Raw genomic sequence first — 16556 nt, 5'->3', positions numbered from 1 at the left:
ACGATGGCCCCTTTTGACTGAACTCAGGGAGAAGCATGAAGGCAAGTTTGAAATGACATACTTGGTTGCCGCGGCATGACCAGCAAGCACTATAAACAAAGCCGCAAACAAAACAAGGCACGTGTGCCCCGGACTCCGGGGAATTTACCTCTGTAGTCGCCAGCTGAAAGCCAGAAGAAACCACCTCGTATAACGTACATGGGCCCAAATAAGCCCCAAGAAGCTCGATCTTTAGGTCCACGTCAAGGGTTGTGATATCATTTCAGCCTCTTGTACAACGCATTGTAGTGGTGACCCCCGGTTGGCGGTGGGGGCTAAGCGGCACGCAGGTCGCCGGTACCTCGACTAGCGTGAGCGCAGCTGATGGACAACTCTCCTCTCATCTTACCCCCCACAATAACTGCTCTTTTGCTTTTGGCGTTGGCTTCTACATCTGGAATTACATATTGCGCGCTTCCATTGGGGATGCCCAGAGCCATCTTCCGGGCAGCGCGTCACTGACCCGCGAGGTCGTTCCCCTCACTCAACCCAGTTTGATTTCCTCTCATTTTGCCATTTGGACGCCCTCCGCATTGCCTACGTCTTTAAGGGCCCAACACATCTTTCGCGCCGTCGTGGGTCAAGGCGAGTCAAAATTTAGGACCCAATATCCCCTCCACGACCATGTCGCAATATCCAAACGGTCAGCAGGGCTACTATGGCCAACCCGCAAACCCTCAAGCCTCTGTGCAGCCCTCCACCAGCCGCTATGACAATTATTCATCCCACAACCCCGCGCCAGACCAACACCTCCCTCGAAGGATGCCGAGTTACAATGCTGGGGATGACTCTGGATACTTCAACCCGGCCCAGACTCAGAACGCGAGAGCGACCGAAGTAAACGCACAGTACTCGGTACAAGGTGGTGGTTATGGCGGCCATTCGAGCCAGGGGGCCTACAACGCCGCGCAAGGAAGCTTCGACGACGATAGAGGGTCGAGATATTCACGGGCTTCCTCAGACGCCATGTCGCCCATGGCTCCGAGTCGCGCCTCTTCGCAAACATCCGCCATGTCCTATCAGTACCCATACTCCGGAGCGACCTCGTCACAGCCGGCCTACAACCCGCAGCAATATGGTCTCCCACAGACACAGTCCCAACCAGTCCTCTCTTATAACCCGCAGACTTACAGTGGCTCCAATAATACCTCTTACCCTACTCCAAACTCAGGCCACCAGCCATATAACCCTGCAGCATACCAGTCCACCGCTGTGTCGGGGATGAGCTCTCCGGTTCTACATAGAAGGCAGAGTGCGGCTTCGCAGTATGGACAGACATCTGCGACCCCACAAACTTACGGCTTTTCCCACCAACCCCCGCTTCCGCCGCCGAGGAGCCCTGAGCATCCATATGGAGGACGTCCGTATCAGTCCATGTTGCCAAACTCTTCCCCATCTTATGTGCCATCAAGCCCCCCGAATACAATGAATGTCACCCTTCCTACGTCATACTCATATTACAGTTCGCCGCAAGGGGCTGCGTATGAAATACCGTCCCAATATACCCCGGCAATTCCAAGCCCTTCCTTTGAAGACCAGCCCCCAATACCGCCAGTGCACCAGACTCAAGCGAACGGATTTTATGGCAAGCGGCCAAGTATATCCCATTCCGGGTCAAGAAGATCCCTACCAATACCTCCAGGACAGTCAGAGTACCCCGAACCACCACCGAGACGGACTGACACTTTGACTCGACATCCTCAGTCACGACCTCTTCCTGGTCCTCCGGTCGACGAAACCGGGACAAATGGTAGCCGCTTTCCAGCGGAAGTTCCAATGGCATATGAAGATGTGCTAAGGCAAGACGAGGTGGCATATGAATCTCAGAACTTTGCTCGACGTCACAGCTCCAGGGCATCCCATGCTAGTTCTGCTTCACGCATGCACTTTTCACCCGACGAGGAACACGCTCACACCAACGGGAATATGGAGACAGGCACGGGCCATGTCGTCAACTACGATGCGTATAGCGACGACAGTGAAGCCGAGGCTGCTGCTGGCTTAGCTATGTTGCAAGAAGACAACGCGCGTGAAGATCGTGAGCGTGAGCGTCTCGAAGGGCGCATGCGACGTGAGACCAACGCTTCAATTCTAAGCTCACGTGGATCCAACATATCTCCAAGAGGACAAACCCCAAATCCTGATCCTCGTGATAACGATTTCATTGGTCACGACCTAGCATTGTACGAAGGGGGTTATCAAGCGAACCTGCATTATGGTGACGACATTGCTTACAGTTCCGGGGAGCATTCGGACCCTGCCACGGGTGGCAGATTCCCAGGCACATCTGGTTCATTCAGGAGCGCTGACGTGTCACCCGATGAACGCGGCGATTATTATGCGGGATACGAACACCCACCTATCGCGTATGAATATGCAAATCGCTTCCATCATATGCCACCCGATGCTAGGGTCGATGCTGGTGGAACAGGTGGACTCTCTGCCCCCGATGCGTTCACTCGGCGCATGAGCTTCGACTATGGCGATGAGGGAGAAACACCATATGCCCAGACCCGTTCTGGTGAGCAATCTGACGACGATGGTCCTTACCAAGGCGTGCCCGAAGACCTGTTCTTCCACCCCGGGATGCGCCCATTGCCACCGGCACCGGCCGAACCTGCTGGAAATGAGGATCTTGTGTCTCATCTGATGCCTGCAGGCACATATAACCGCCATTTGGAGCAGCAGGATGGCTTTGATAGTTATTCACAGTATAACAACCCCTCCTTGCCGACCTCTGCGGACGCTTATGGCGAAGCTTTGCTGAGCCCATCCCCAGTTCCGCGGTCGTCATCTTTGTCGACTCCCATTGGGCCTCGTACTGATGCACCTATCAGATCAAAGACCGATGCGGACCGGGTCAGATACAAACAGCAGCAACAAGAGCTTCTCATGCAACTCCAGAGGAAGCATCTTCCTCCCGTGGATCCGACTGCCGCGGCTGCAGCTGCTATGACCCTGGACCTGCCAAGCATCCCGGCCGGCCGGCGTAAGAAGTTCAATCCCGCGAAATTGTCATCAGAGCAATTCAAGAAATGCAGTGAGCCGTGGGCTTTGAGTTCACTCTTGTCCTGGATTCGAGATCTGAGTGAGGACGAAACAGATCTCCGGGAGCATGCCATTGCCGATGCCATGGTTGCCCTGTTCACCCACAAAGTCCCCACCATGAACATTGCTGATGCTGAGACATTGGCTGCTCGCGTTGTCAGTGGTATGCTTGATCAAGGAGCCCTGGTTAAAGAAGAAGAATGGGTCAAGTTCGGTTCAGGGACTATTTCTGGTGTTCTGTTCCAGATTACCGGCACTGGATGTTACTCGCCCAGGCTGCACTTGCATGAGATGCATATTGAGCATACTGATAGCTTCGCTCGATGTTACTCACATCACTGTATGCGGACGTTGAAGAAGGTCAATCTCAAAGCACAGATGATGGCTCCGCAGAAGAAAGCCGAGGACTGGGTTACTTTCTACAAGGTGACCAAGGAGGTTATAGAAGCTCGTCCGAAGAAGGAAATTGATCGCCAAAACAATTTGCACGAGATTGTCACCACCGAAGATTATTACATCTCGCAACTGGATGTTCTACGAGAACTTTATCGTGATCAATTGGCTAAAATGAACCCTTCAATCATTCCACCGAAGCGGTTGCCCAAGTTCCTGGCTGATGTGTTTGGTAAGGTCGATGCCGTGAAAAAGGTCAACGAGGATTTCCTGTTGGCACAGCTTAAGTATCGCCAAAAGGAACAAGGTCCTTTCATCTCTGGGTTCAGTGATATCTTCCGGGAATGGATTCGCAAGGCTAAATATGTCTACATCGCTTACGCGGCAACCTTCCCAACAGCAAATTACCTTATGCGCAAGGAATCTGAGCGCAATCCTCGCTTCAAGCTGTTTTTGGATCAAGCGCGGGATCATAAATTGTCGAACCGTCTCAGCTGGGATACTTTCCTCAAAGCCCCGATCACTAGAATCCAGCGGTATGGCCTGCTGCTGAAAACTATCCACGATAATATGGTTAAGGATTCCGAAGAAAAGACCAATGTGGCACAGGCCATAGCAGAGATCAGAATAGTGGCGTCGGAGTGTGATAACAAGGTCGGAGAGATGAACAAAAAGGCCGACTTGATGGAGTTGGCAGCTAAGTTGCAATTGCGACCCGACATGAAGAAGGAAGTCGAACTCAATCTCGAGCATTTGGGTCGACGAATCATCCACCGAGGAGAGCTGCAACGTCCTGGAACGCGCACCAGATTCCTCGTCGAGACGCACGCCATTTTGTTCGATCATTATCTTGTTCTTGCCAAGGCATTCACGGTACGAGACGGGGCAGTGAAGTATGAGCGATACGATATCTCGAAACTGCCCATCCCCATGGATCTTTTGTGTCTGGAAAGCACAGATGACGATCCTGTGGTCAAGTCATCTGTCAGAGGTGTTGCGACTGTCACGCCCTCCCAAGCGGGCGCTGCAAGCCCTCTGACACATAACGGATCTAGCGCCTCCGGAGGAAATGGAGATGACAAGATGTTCTATCCTTTCAAGATCAAACATCTTGGTAAAACTGGGACATATACTCTATACGCTTTCTCTGCACAGAGCCGAATCGAATGGTGCCACAAGATCATCGAAGCGAAGACGAAACATGCCGCGGCTCTCTTCTCGCAGAATGCCGAACCATTCCGACTGCGTGTGCTTGCAGATACTGCATTCGGATATTCTGATCATACACCCGGTTCTAAAAGTGTCACCATCAAGGGTACCCCTCTCCATCGTGCAATCCAAGAAGTCGAGAAGCAATATGAAAATTCCAAGTCTCGACCCCCGCCAATTTGCAGACTCGCAGTCAATTGTGCTACGGTGTTCCAGCAGCCGGCTGGACGCATTATGTGTGCCATTGGCACAGATTACGGACTTTTCATGTCTGAGCTTAACAACCCGCGCGGTTGGTATAAAGCTATTCCCATCACCCGTGTCTCGCAGGTTGCTGTGTTTGAGGACTTCAATCTGTTATTACTGATCGCAGATCGGTCTTTGATTGCATACCACCTCGATGTGGTTTGCCCTGCCAATGGAAAAGCCTCTCAGTCATCTCAGGATTCTTCCCGACGAGCCCCGCAGAAGCTGTCCGGAAACCGCGAAGTGGGCTTCTTTGCCGCAGGCCGTCTGAAAGATCGATACTTGGTTATGTACAAGAAGCGTGAAGGACTGTCATCCACTTTCAAGGTATGTTGCTAACACTCTCAACCCAACATATTCAACAACAGCAAACTCACATGCAAAATCTAGGTTCTCGAGCCCGTCCTACAAAAGTCGTCCACCAACAAAACACGCCTATTTACCTCACGTCGCTCCCAAACGGAGTTCTTCCGTGAGTACGATGAGTTCTACATTCCCGCAGAGACCTACCGAATCAACATGTTCCACTCCTCTCTTGCCATCTCAACCCACAAGGGCATCGAAGTCCTCACTCTCGACAAGAAACATTCCTGGTCCGTCCCAGACTTCAGCACCAACGAAACCTCAGATGCACAGGACACCCTCCACAGCATCGCCAACCGAATCGCCAACCTCAGACCACTAGGAATGTTCCGTCTCAGCGAGAGCGAGTTCATAGTAGCCTACCAACAGTGCGCTGTATACGTCAACAAGCACGGCGACGTCTCTCGCAGCGTAGTCATGGAGTTCGTCGGCAATGCACACACAGCATGTCTCTACGGCAAGTTCCTCATGCTCTTCAATGAAGACTTCGTCGAAGTCCGCAATGCAATGAACGGCCGCTTGCGCCAGGTCATCCCCGGCCACAACGTCGTCTGTATCGACGACGGTAGCAAGACCCCTGGTGCGCTGCACGGCACACAACCCCACGTCGGTGGCTCAAGCTTTGCCAGCGGCTTCTCGGGTGCTACCAACGGCTCGAGTCATGCCGGCATGGGCAACACAGTCAAGATCTGCATGCAGCACCCTGAAGACGAGCGCCGACAAATCGTGTTGGAACTCATCGAGAACGAGGGACAAAAAGACTGAGACAAGGAATATTCTTTCCCTCCTCTTCGCATTCCATTTTTTCCTCTTTACTTCTGAGACTTTATACTCCTGCTGAGATGATATTTTCTCGCACTTTTTTTTGGCCCCGTCTCCCCCCCCCCTCCCCCACCTTGTTTTCCCATCTTTCTCTCTATTTTGAGTCTGTGGTTTGCATCTTTGCATCCCGTGGACATTGACCCCGTTTCTCAATGCCTGTGTTTGTTTTATACCCTGTTTTTATTCCCTTCCCTTGCGTCGTCATCATGTCACCCTCTTCTCCTCCCTTTTCAAAGAATCGGCTATGATTGATTACTTTCACGCCTGCAAGTTGTTTCAACTTTCTTGATGACCATGCTGTACATAGAAAACGTCATCGCATTTTATGATTTGACGATTCTCTGAATTCGGAATACTCCTTTTTTGTCCTACGAATATTTCATTTGGGAGTTTATAGGTCTCAATCTATATTTTGGATCCCACATATTTTTATACGAAAAACACCCAGTAGAGACATACGTCATCACGTATACGATGCTCTAGGTTTAATCCACACGTCCGAAGATCAAGAAATCCTATGATGGGTTCTTTCTAAGTGATCTAAATACCGAGTTTCCAATCCTACGGAAACAATGAGAAGAGTTAAAACATCCAAACCGAGGGTTGTAGTACAAAAAGTGCATGACAATCCCAACCAAGGAACTGATAAGAAACCAGAGAAGACAGCCAGCCATATATGACATGATACAGTATGCAAAAAGAATCAAGATTCAAACTCAACGACTTTGCTAATGACCTCGTTGTCACGGGCCGTGGGTGAACCATTGCCCTTAGCAGAAGTCGTAAAGCCGGAGGAAACCTTGCGAGGAGCGTGTTCTGCTTCTTCCTTTCCGTCCAAAAGAGATGTTCTCTCTTCCTTTCCATCGCCAAGGACCTCGGCGCCTTCAAGAAGATCACGGTCAGCATCTCGCACGACGCTACGCCGTTCCCTATCACCGCCGTATCCGCCAGCGGCCCGGCTAGAAATACCGCCTGCGATGTTAGTAGTGTTGTTGTCGCGACGGGGGTAGTCGTCTTCGTCGTCATCGTCTTCTTCTTCATCGCGGCCGAGCGCGTTGCGCTCGAGTTCGCGCTGCGCCTCGTCCATTCGCTTTTTGACTTCTGCGGCCATTCGGATGCCATCGGTGACGATGTTGTCGAGAACGCCGCGTAGACCCTTTCCTGGTGGTACAATGCCGCCCGAGGCACCGGCGATGGGAGCGGTTGAGCCTGCGGTGAGTCCAGAGGAGCGGATGCTGCCGAGGTTGGAGAAGGTTGTGAGGTTGGACGAGAGTGAGGAAGATGCGGCTAGAGCTGCTGGGTGGGGGTGATCGGAGAGATGGAAGGATTGGGGGAAGTAGGATTCGAAGAACTGCTCTAGGAGTTCGTCCGCCAAGATAACCATTCGGAAAGTGGGGAGAGTGATATGCAGGGGGTTATTGGGGTCGAGAGCAGGGTTGGCAGACTCAGACGCTGAGTGGCTGTGGTCGTGACTATTTGATTTGGCGGAGTTGGTTGATCGGGGGGTTGCATCCGGTGCTGCAGACTTGGTGGATTTGGCATCGTCACCAATATCAATCAAATCCTCTTCTTCTTCGTCTTCATCATCGCCAATGGCAAACGAGTCTAATTTCTCAGTTGTCTCTTCTGTTGCATCTTGCTGCGTTGTGTTTTGATTCTCTGAGTGGCTGGGGTCGGCATATTCGAAACAGCGGCGGATGAATGCGCTAACACTGCCGAGGAACTTCTCATCTGTGGTGAGCATGTTTTCAGCGTGGTCGCGGTCTCCTAATGAGTTCAAATTCTCCACGGAGGTTGTGGCAGTGATTGTGCCCTCAAATCCACGCCGGGAGAGGAACAGGAGTGCCTCGGAGATCTTGAGAATGCCCTCACGATCAACTTGCCCATTTCCACTGTCATCGTATAGATTGAAGAAATAGTTGATGTTGTTCATGATATCAGGGGATCCTTTGAGGCGTGCGAGGCCGTTTACCACACTTTGGAGGTTCAATCCCTCCTCGGGATCTGTAGCCCACTTACGGTAGAGGCGTTGCATGAACTCATGATCTGCTGGCTGTCGGCGGTTTGCCCACAGTGCTGATTTTCCTGGCGGTGAATCTTTTCTTGATGGTCCAGGGGAATCAGCGACCGCCCATTTAGATGTAGCTGCTAAAAATTCCCGGAAAGCATCATAATCCATATGTGTAGGGCTAGGACCAAGGCCAACACGGCCAACCTGGGTATCGGAAGGAGGGGCTAGCATAGATAGGCGCTCGGATTTCTTTCTCTCTTGTCGCCGCATCTCTTCCTCAACAACCCTCTGGTGCTGTTCCCATTGGTATAATGTTTCGTAGAAACGGTCATAGATCGTTCCAAGATCATCCACGCTCAGACGCTTGCTTTCAGGTCCAAGATTGCGGATGGAGGTACGCTTTGCAAAAGTCTCGATATTCTCCAGTACAGCACCTTTATGCTTCTCGCGGGTCTCGGTGATTGTGCTGTGAGTGATGCCAGAAAACTCTTTGAAAGCAACCACCATCAACTCCTGGAATCTCGTGATGGCCCGCAGCTTGGGGTTCTCTGATCTCGGGTGGGCAGATTCATCCAATCGTGAGAAATATGACTTCAAGACAGAGATGAACGACCCATCATCCTGGGTTTCGAGAAGTTCTTCGCCATTGACCCGAAGAATGGCAAGACCGACTTGGAAAAGAACCTTTGGTCCTTCCAAGAAGAACACATCTAAGACGCGGAAAGCAAAGACGAGCGGCATAGAGTTAATATAGAGGGAGAGGAACCATGGTAGCGAGACCACAGAAAGTTGAACATCTGATTTGGTGAGGTGATCCCAGAGTACTGGCATTGTCTTCTCAACAAGCGACTCGAACACTTTCTGATCAAGTAGTGTGCCGTACATGGTTGTTGAATAGTAACCGGGCAAGAGACGGTCGCAGAGCACCGAAAGAATGGAGAAGGCCTGAGCCTCTGACATATATCTGGTCAAGTTAGCTGCCGCCCTCGGCGCATGGAACTTCTAAACATACATCAACAATGCCGCAACCACGATATTCATGGCTTGGCAGTACCCAATCTCTGGGTCAATCCAACTGTAGGCAGTGAGAACTCGTCGCAATCGTCCAATGCCTTCTTCGCTCTGGAACCCAGGATACTCTGGTAGACTGCGATTCAAATCTTTTTCGATCTCATCGATAGCAAGGGACTCTTGTCCTTCGAACTTGGCCAAAGTCTCCTGATACAATTTTGGAGACCTCAGACGAAGGAATAGAGAGCCGGATGTAAGCTCCCATATTTCTCCGCGTAACCGGTTGGGCAAACCAACTCTGATGAGCTTGTGGAAAGTTGGTTGGCGGACCAAGGTAGCATTGCGGCCATTTTCTAGGCGATATCAGTCGGCTGTTCGCTCATCTAATAAAAAAGACAAGTTTCTGTTTACCTCTGAAATATTCACCCCAAAGCCTCATCTTGCTCCGATCACGAAGCTTGCGCGCATCACCAGGGTAGCGGAAAATTAGACCCAGCCCCGCATCCGGGGGTTGACGAGTATCAGCTTCATTTCCCTCTTGTCCTTTTCCTTTTGCGCCTGAAAGCAAATATTCCGAATAACAATCTGAAACGACGCTCCGCAAGTTGTCAACCTCCTTCATTGCTTCCCGCAGGCCCTTTTTAAGTGTGTCGCAGAATCGCTCGCAGGCCTGCCTGCTACCGACAAGCTGCAGAATGAGGCGTTGAGGAGCGAAGTTAGGATCTTGTTGCTTAGTGAGTAGACCGTTCCATGTTGTGAGTGCTAGGGAGAAAACATGGCTGGCGCTATGAAGGCGTTCAACACGTCGTATACAGGATAGCGGCAAAATAAATCCATTGCCTGAAGGGCCAGTGCCGTGTGTCTGGCCAGTCCAGGTGGTTGAAGAGCTTGCTGTGGCAGATGGAATAAAGCTAGTCGGCTGGGTTGAAAAGCAAATGAAACGCTCACTCAAATGCAGACGACCGGCATAGGTGTTTCCTGGTCGGTCAAGCTTGCGAGAACCATCTCCTTGATTTGCTGACGAGTTCGGAAGTGGGAGAATAAGATCAGCGGTAATCTCCTGAAGCGGGTTCTGGGAATCAGGGAGGCGGAATTGTTGGCGGAACAGTGATGCCTTAGAGGGATTATGATCGGAGGAGGACAGGGCGGGGATGGTGAAATTGGCAGGGTCAATCAGGCTTTGAGCCTTCTGGACGAAGGATGACCACGGTATCATAATGGATAGGTGAATGAGGAGCTTGTAATAATGTCCTGAAGCTGATAACCGATGATGTAGGGATCGGAGCTACAGCTGAGGACTCGAGTCCAGTAGATCCGGGCTAAGAGTAGGAAAAAAAGCCCGTGCGTAATGGAAATTGGAGCTTCAAGGTCATCGTACAAGCCAAATCATCCTTGGCCGAGGACTAGGCCTACAGAACAAGAGAGTCGGGTCGGGTGTTGTTGTCGGATTGATAAGAGGGGGCGTGATGATGCCGATGGCTTCACGTGACTATCTTCAGCCTTATCCATAGCTTGGCAGTCCCTAAGGGCACTCTTGATATACATACTTGCCAAAGTGTTGCTAACCAACATGAAATTCAAGTATAATGGATCTTAAATATCTAGAAAGAAGGAATTATGGGCTTGACTGCATGTATTTGATCGCTTCGCTACGGTCTCATGCCAAGTTATCCATCTGCATATACATCATGTTACTCAATGTCCGACTAGGTACGAGTCTACATTACGAAAGACCTCGAGAAGAAAAGATTCTTTCTTGAAACGATTTGATCAACATGCAAAGCACCTTACAGCTCTGACACAGGAGTACAATAACATATCAAACTCAAGCAAAAATTAGGAATCAGACACGCCAGATAAACTTCATATGAGACTAATAAAGACGTTGCAATCGAATAGGAATCAGACAAGACAAGACAAAAATAGAACATGAATTCTCAAAAGAACAATATTCGGAACATGAACTGCATACTGACAGAACAAAGAAGCAGGCATGAAATATAGAAAAATCAAGCACAAGTGAATAAGCACCGTGCGAAATACACAGAAGATGGTCACAGGTCAAAAGACAGCGGAGGGAGGGGGGTTTTCTTTTGCCTCGCTGTTCTTCGTGAGTTGTTGTTGAGCTCCAGGGGGCTCATTGTGTTCATCTGGATTAATTGAAGAATTGACTCGTGATGGTTGTGGTGTGGGCGACAGAGGGATCTTTTTTTTTTCTTCTTTTTTTTTTGTTAGACCTTGTCGAGTGACCCTTGGGCTCCAGGGGGCTCATGTCATTCATCTGGATTGGCCGAATAATTGAAGAGTCAGCGTGGTTGATGGTCCCGAGGTCTGCACGACAGCAGGATATGTTTTTTTCTTTTTTCTGTTTGCTGCTGTCGGATGACTGAGGGAATCCAGAGGGCTCATTGTCGCAGATTGTAGAAAGAGTCTGGAGAGGCTAGCCTGGCTGGTGATGGTCGTGGTAGGAATGACTAGAGAACGGTTCTTTCTTTTCCTTTTTTCTTCCGTTCTCACAAAGTCGCGATTGAGCTCCAGGGGGCTCATTGCATTCATCTGGATTGACCAAAGAATTGTAGAACCAACCAGGCTGACAATGACGATGCCGTGTCCATCAGCAGAAACGATTTCTTTTTTTTTTGTTTTTAACGTTCGTTGCTGTCAAGTGACGACTGGGCTCCAGAAGGCCAATTCGATTTATGTGGACTGGCCGTGGAATGTGGAATGGTAGTGAGGAGCCCAGTCTGATTGGCGATGGCCGTGAGTCAATGGTAGTGGACCATTTTTCTTCTCGTGCTTGTTCTCGTGTTTGTGCCTGTGCTTGTTGTGTGCTTGTTCTTGTCTATGTTAGAGTTCTTGTCCTTGTCCTTGTTCCTGTTCTTATTCTTATTCGTATCCTTGTCCTTGCACTTGTCCTTGTCCTTTTCTTGCTTCATTCAGTGCTACTCAAGCACCAGAGAGCTCGGTATGTCCATGAAGATTGAATGTAGCAATCCTCGGCTGTTTGGTAAAAGCCTTGGTCAGGGATACCTGTTTGTTTGAGTGACCATTGGGCCAGGATGCTCTTCATTTTTCTGGTGCATTGGCCGAGAAAAGGGACGGGAAGGCCATTCTGAGTAGCCGATGAAAGTGTTTGATGGAAGACGACTGCATTCTGTCTCTGCCTTTTGTTTTTTGTTGTTTTGTTTCTTTTTTGTTGTTTTGTTTCTTTTTTGTTGTTTTGTTTCTTTTTTCTTTTCGGGTGATCAATGAGCCACGACGGAAGGTCTTCAAAGTGTGAAGTTGATGAAGGTTTGTAGTACCGTCCTAGTACCGTCCAGGGGAGTTGACAATGGCTCTTGATCAAAAGACAGACAGTGGTCCGAAGACAAGTTCAACAAGTTCAACAAGTTTTTTTTTTTTTTTTTTTTTTTTTTTTTTTTTTTTTTCAGTTTTTTCAGTGTTCCTTTTTTCCTTTTTTCCTTTTTTTTTCTTTTTTTTGGTATGGTGGTTTGTGGTTGTTTTTTATGTGTCGGGTTTAATTCTTGTCAAGGGATCCTCGAGCCTGAGAATCTTCAGTATACTCGGGAAGGACATCCTCGGAGGAAGTAGAGACGGACATAAGGCCTTGCTTCTCACAAGCCTCGCCATCCTCCCAGGCCGCTCTGGGCTCCGCAGAATTGGCGCCGCGGTAACGTTTCCAGATGAAGACCACAGCCTTACCAACCAGCATACCAACAGCACTAGCAGTCAATCCAGCCAGAACACCCAGAACGGCTGGGATGAGAACGAAGTGTACAATGCGAGAGAAAGTGCGGGCGAAAGCGCCGTGGTATCGGTGACCATGGTGAGGATGAGCAGACCCGAAACCATGACCGTGGGGATGGTGTCCAGACCCAGATTGGGCCATTGTAGTGTCTTTGTGTTTGCCGTGACAGCCCTTGCGGCCAGGCTTGGCCATGCCCATCACGCGGGTCTTTGCGCCGGTCAACAGGTTTCGAATGCGAGCGACCAGAAGTTCCTGGAGACATTTGGCCTTGCCATTGCACTCTTTCCAGGACAAGCGGTCGGAAGAGGCGGATGTCTTTTCGATTTCAGTCCGGGCGATGAAGAGCTCGCCGTTGGGATCTTGAAGAACGGTGATCGCAACAGTATCGACAGGGACCGGGTGGGCCTCCAGGTCGAGGACAGTGAATCGAATATCCAGTATCTCATATCCCGGTTCGTCAGATGGTGCGGGCATGGGCATGATCTCGAGCGCATAGCCAACAGGCACAGGTGTGGAGTCCTCCCCATCTTCGTTTTGTTGGACTGCAAGGACGGGGATAAGCGGAGCCGGCGGGAAAATTTGACGGCCGTTGGCCAGCAAAAGGTTATCTTGGATCGAAAAATCGAGATTCTATGAAGATTTGTTAGCTAGTTCCTACACCTGAATGAGTTCTGTCATCCTTACCAATGATGAAGCTTTGCCTTCTGTCCAACTGACAACCCCTTCCTTGCTGGTCTCACGCAGGGGGCATTCGGTGCAGGGCAGATCAACGACTGCATGGTGAACGTCTTCTAGAATCACCGGTTGAATATTCATATAGCCATCTTCGATGTTATCGACTTTGGGTTCCATCTCGGGGACGACCAGCATTGCACTGGCGCCGAGAGCAGCGGCGCCACCCAGCAGGACGGAGCGTATAAACATAGCGTAAAGGAGCGAGGCTCAACACAAGAATGTTCGAAAGCGATGCTTCTGTGTGGTCGAAAGAAGTAGAGCCGATCAAGTTATCTCAAGGGGTATGGAGATAAGTGTATAGCATGATCTTCTGTCGACGGCAAGTGGAGTGGGTGACGCCAGCTGCTGCGTGGCGCGTGATGTCATTGGTGGAGGAAGCCCCGGAGTTAGCCTGCTGACTGTGCAAGCGCACCTGAGGTCCCGAGGTCGGGAATGTAAATGCTCGTACTTTGTGTTTCATATTGAGCGTGTTTTGAAATGAAAATCTTGAGGGAACACTCGTATGAATGCGCTCAAAGACTTGTTCATGGTGGCGTGCACATATCGTTCCCGACTGCGAGAAGCTGAAGTGGTGGAAATGGCCATGGCAGCTTGCATGGCGTGCAGGCGTTGTCAGGTTTGTGTTTGTGTGACGCCGAAGCGTCGTGGTTTTTGATCTCCAAGGAGATGCCGATGTGTGATTTCTGGAAATTGAAGATGTAAGATGTATGATAGCACGGTATACTCCTCAGTATGATACAAACCCAAACCCGATGTCACCTACGCATCCAACAGATTGTCCACACCATTTTCGAAGCCCAAAGAACGACGCACCAAAGCTCAAGGAGAACTGGGAACATGATATGATTCTCCAGGAGCCGGCTTGTCATCGATGGACGACGAAATTGGCATAATCAACCCACTGAACACGCAGACGCCATCAGATCTGTGTTTGCACCATACCGAGACGTATACCTCACTATCAAATATCTTTTGTTTCCAGCTCCCGGGTGATCATTTGATGTTCCCAGTCCCCCAGGAGCCGGTGTGTTGTCGCTGGGCAGCGAAGTTGGCATGGTCAGCCTGTTGAAGTATAGGCAAGACCAGAGTTGTCTTCGCGCGACGTTGTTTGACCAGGTCTCCAGGGATCATTTGATGTTCCCAGTCCCCCAGGAGCCGGTGTGTTGTCGCTGGGCAGCGAAGTGGGCATGGTCAGCCTGTTGAAGTGTAGGCCGGACCGGAGATGTCTTTGCGCGACGTTGTTTGACCAGGTCTCCAGGGATCACTTGATGTTCCCAGTCCCCAGGAGCCGGTGTGTAGTCGCTGGACAGCGGAATTGGCATGAACCTGCTGAGAGCAGGCTGCGTCAGATTTGGGTTTGTGGTTTCATTGTTGACGCCGAAATGTGTGTGCCGATTCTTATTTCCAGCTCCCAGGGAATCATATAGTGTTCCCAGTTCCCCAGGAGCCGGGTGTGGTGTTGCTGTCCGTGGCAAAGCTGGCATGAGCCTGCTGAATATGCAGGCGGCGTCGATACTGATTTGTTGTATTTTCGACGCCATAGCGTACGCCGCGTGGTTGCTTCCAGCTCCCAGGGATCATATATTGTTCCCAGTTCCCGGGAGCCGGGTGTGTTGCTGCCCGTCGCGAAGATGGCACGGGGCCTGCTGAAGACGCAGGCGGTGTCGAATCTGTGTTTGTGTGTGTGTATGTGTGTGTTTTCGACGCAGAAGCATACACCGTGTTTTTGCTTCCGGCTCCCAGGGAATCATATGATGTTCCCAGTCCCCTGGGAGGCGGGTGTGGTGTCGCTGCCCGTGACGAAGTTGGCATGGAACCTGCTGAAGATGCAGGCGGCGTCGATATTGAACTGTTGTTTTTCGACGCCGAAGCGTGTGCCGTTTTTGTTTCCAGCTCCCAGGGTTCATATAGTGTTCCCAGTCCCCGGGAGCCGGGTGTCATCGCTTTCCATAGCGAAGTCGGCATGAAACCTGCTGAAGATGCAGGTGGCATCGAAATTGAACTGTTGTTTTTCGACGCCGAAGCGTGTGCCGTTTTTGTTTCCAGCTCCCAGGGATCATATAGTGTTCCCAGTCCCCGGGAGCCGGGTGTCATCGCTTTCCATAGCGAAGTCGGCATGAAACCTGCTGAAGATGCAGGTGGCATCGAAATTGAACTGTTGTTTTTCGACGCCGAAGCGTGTGCCGTGTTTTGTTTCCAGCTCCCAGGGATTCATATAGTGTTCCCAGTTCCCCAGGAGCCGGGTGTGTCGACGCTGCCCGTCGGCGAAGTGGAAATTGTTGGCCTGCTGGGCATGCAGGTGTCCTCGGCGTCATTGTGGTTTTGTGGTTGTGTTTTTGTTTTTGATGCCGAAGCGAAAGCTGTGGTTGTATTTGCGGCTCCCGGGGGATCGTATAATGAAGGTCCCAGTGGTCCAGGAGCGGGCTTGTCGCCTGCATGCCCAGAGGGCGCGTCGAACTTGTATTTGCGGCTCCCAGGGGATCGTATAGCGAAATGAGTATATTGGATTTTGTATCATGAATGATACGAGTCCCCCGGGAGCCGACTTGCCGCCCGCATGTTCAGAGGCTGCTCTGTTGTGTTTGGATTTCCAGCTCCCAGGGGATCGTACAGTGATAGGCGTATAGTGTTTAGCAAATCATGTATGGTACGAATCCCCCAGGAGCTGGGTGTTGAGCGTCGTTTTTTTTTTGTTTTTGGTGTGGCCCTCCGAACACGCAGGCGGCGATATAAGGTCTCCGGCTCCCAGGGGATTATATAGTGATCCCTGATGATTCCCCCGGGAGCCGGTGACTTCTGTCTTTTGGCGACTTGGGTTTTTTTTTTTTTTTTTTTTTTTTGTTTTTGTGATTTTTTGTCTGTTTTTTTGTATGTTTTTTTTTTGGATTTTTTGGATTTTTTGTTTTTTGTGTTTTTTGTGTTTTTTTTTTT

At 50.4% G+C, this 16556-nt stretch overlaps 5 protein-coding genes across 5 annotated transcripts; 2 read left to right on the top strand and 3 right to left on the bottom strand.

The window, feature by feature from the left end:
- Nucleotides 1–663: 663 nt before the first annotated feature.
- N7457_001227 (putative Rho guanyl nucleotide exchange factor) lies at nucleotides 664–6063 on the top strand (the record flags this gene model as incomplete). Its single annotated transcript, XM_057172273.1, has 2 exons — nucleotides 664–5262; nucleotides 5326–6063. 2 exons carry the CDS (start codon nucleotides 664–666, stop codon nucleotides 6061–6063), a joined length of 5337 nt encoding a protein of 1778 aa, XP_057036176.1.
- Nucleotides 6064–6823: 760 nt separating this feature from the next.
- On the bottom strand, nucleotides 6824–10358 carry N7457_001226 (GTPase-activating protein; the record flags this gene model as incomplete). Its single annotated transcript, XM_057172272.1, has 3 exons — nucleotides 6824–9095; nucleotides 9144–9495; nucleotides 9554–10358. The coding sequence occupies 3 exons, from the start codon at nucleotides 10356–10358 to the stop codon at nucleotides 6824–6826; spliced, it is 3429 nt and encodes a 1142-aa protein (XP_057036175.1).
- A 2301-nt stretch (nucleotides 10359–12659) lies between these two features.
- N7457_001225 (uncharacterized protein) lies at nucleotides 12660–13814 on the bottom strand (the record flags this gene model as incomplete). The annotated part of the gene is made up of 2 exons (XM_057172271.1): nucleotides 12660–13520; nucleotides 13575–13814. 2 exons carry the CDS (start codon nucleotides 13812–13814, stop codon nucleotides 12660–12662), a joined length of 1101 nt encoding a protein of 366 aa, XP_057036174.1.
- Nucleotides 13815–14752: 938 nt separating this feature from the next.
- On the bottom strand, nucleotides 14753–15166 carry N7457_001224 (uncharacterized protein; the record flags this gene model as incomplete). Its single annotated transcript, XM_057172270.1, has 1 exon — nucleotides 14753–15166. One exon carries the CDS (start codon nucleotides 15164–15166, stop codon nucleotides 14753–14755), a length of 414 nt encoding a protein of 137 aa, XP_057036173.1.
- A 269-nt stretch (nucleotides 15167–15435) lies between these two features.
- On the top strand, nucleotides 15436–16122 carry N7457_001223 (uncharacterized protein; the record flags this gene model as incomplete). The annotated part of the gene is made up of 1 exon (XM_057172269.1): nucleotides 15436–16122. The coding sequence occupies one exon, from the start codon at nucleotides 15436–15438 to the stop codon at nucleotides 16120–16122; it is 687 nt and encodes a 228-aa protein (XP_057036172.1).
- Between the last annotated feature and the right edge of the window lie 434 nt (nucleotides 16123–16556).

The sequence above is a fragment of the Penicillium paradoxum genome (genome assembly GCF_028828445.1).
Source record: "Penicillium paradoxum strain IBT 22861 chromosome Unknown utg000002l_segment0_segment0, whole genome shotgun sequence".
NCBI classification, from domain to species: domain Eukaryota; kingdom Fungi; phylum Ascomycota; class Eurotiomycetes; order Eurotiales; family Aspergillaceae; genus Penicillium; species Penicillium paradoxum.
The sequence above is the reverse complement of the archived record's forward strand: the minus strand, read 5'-3'. Positions and strand labels throughout refer to the sequence as shown.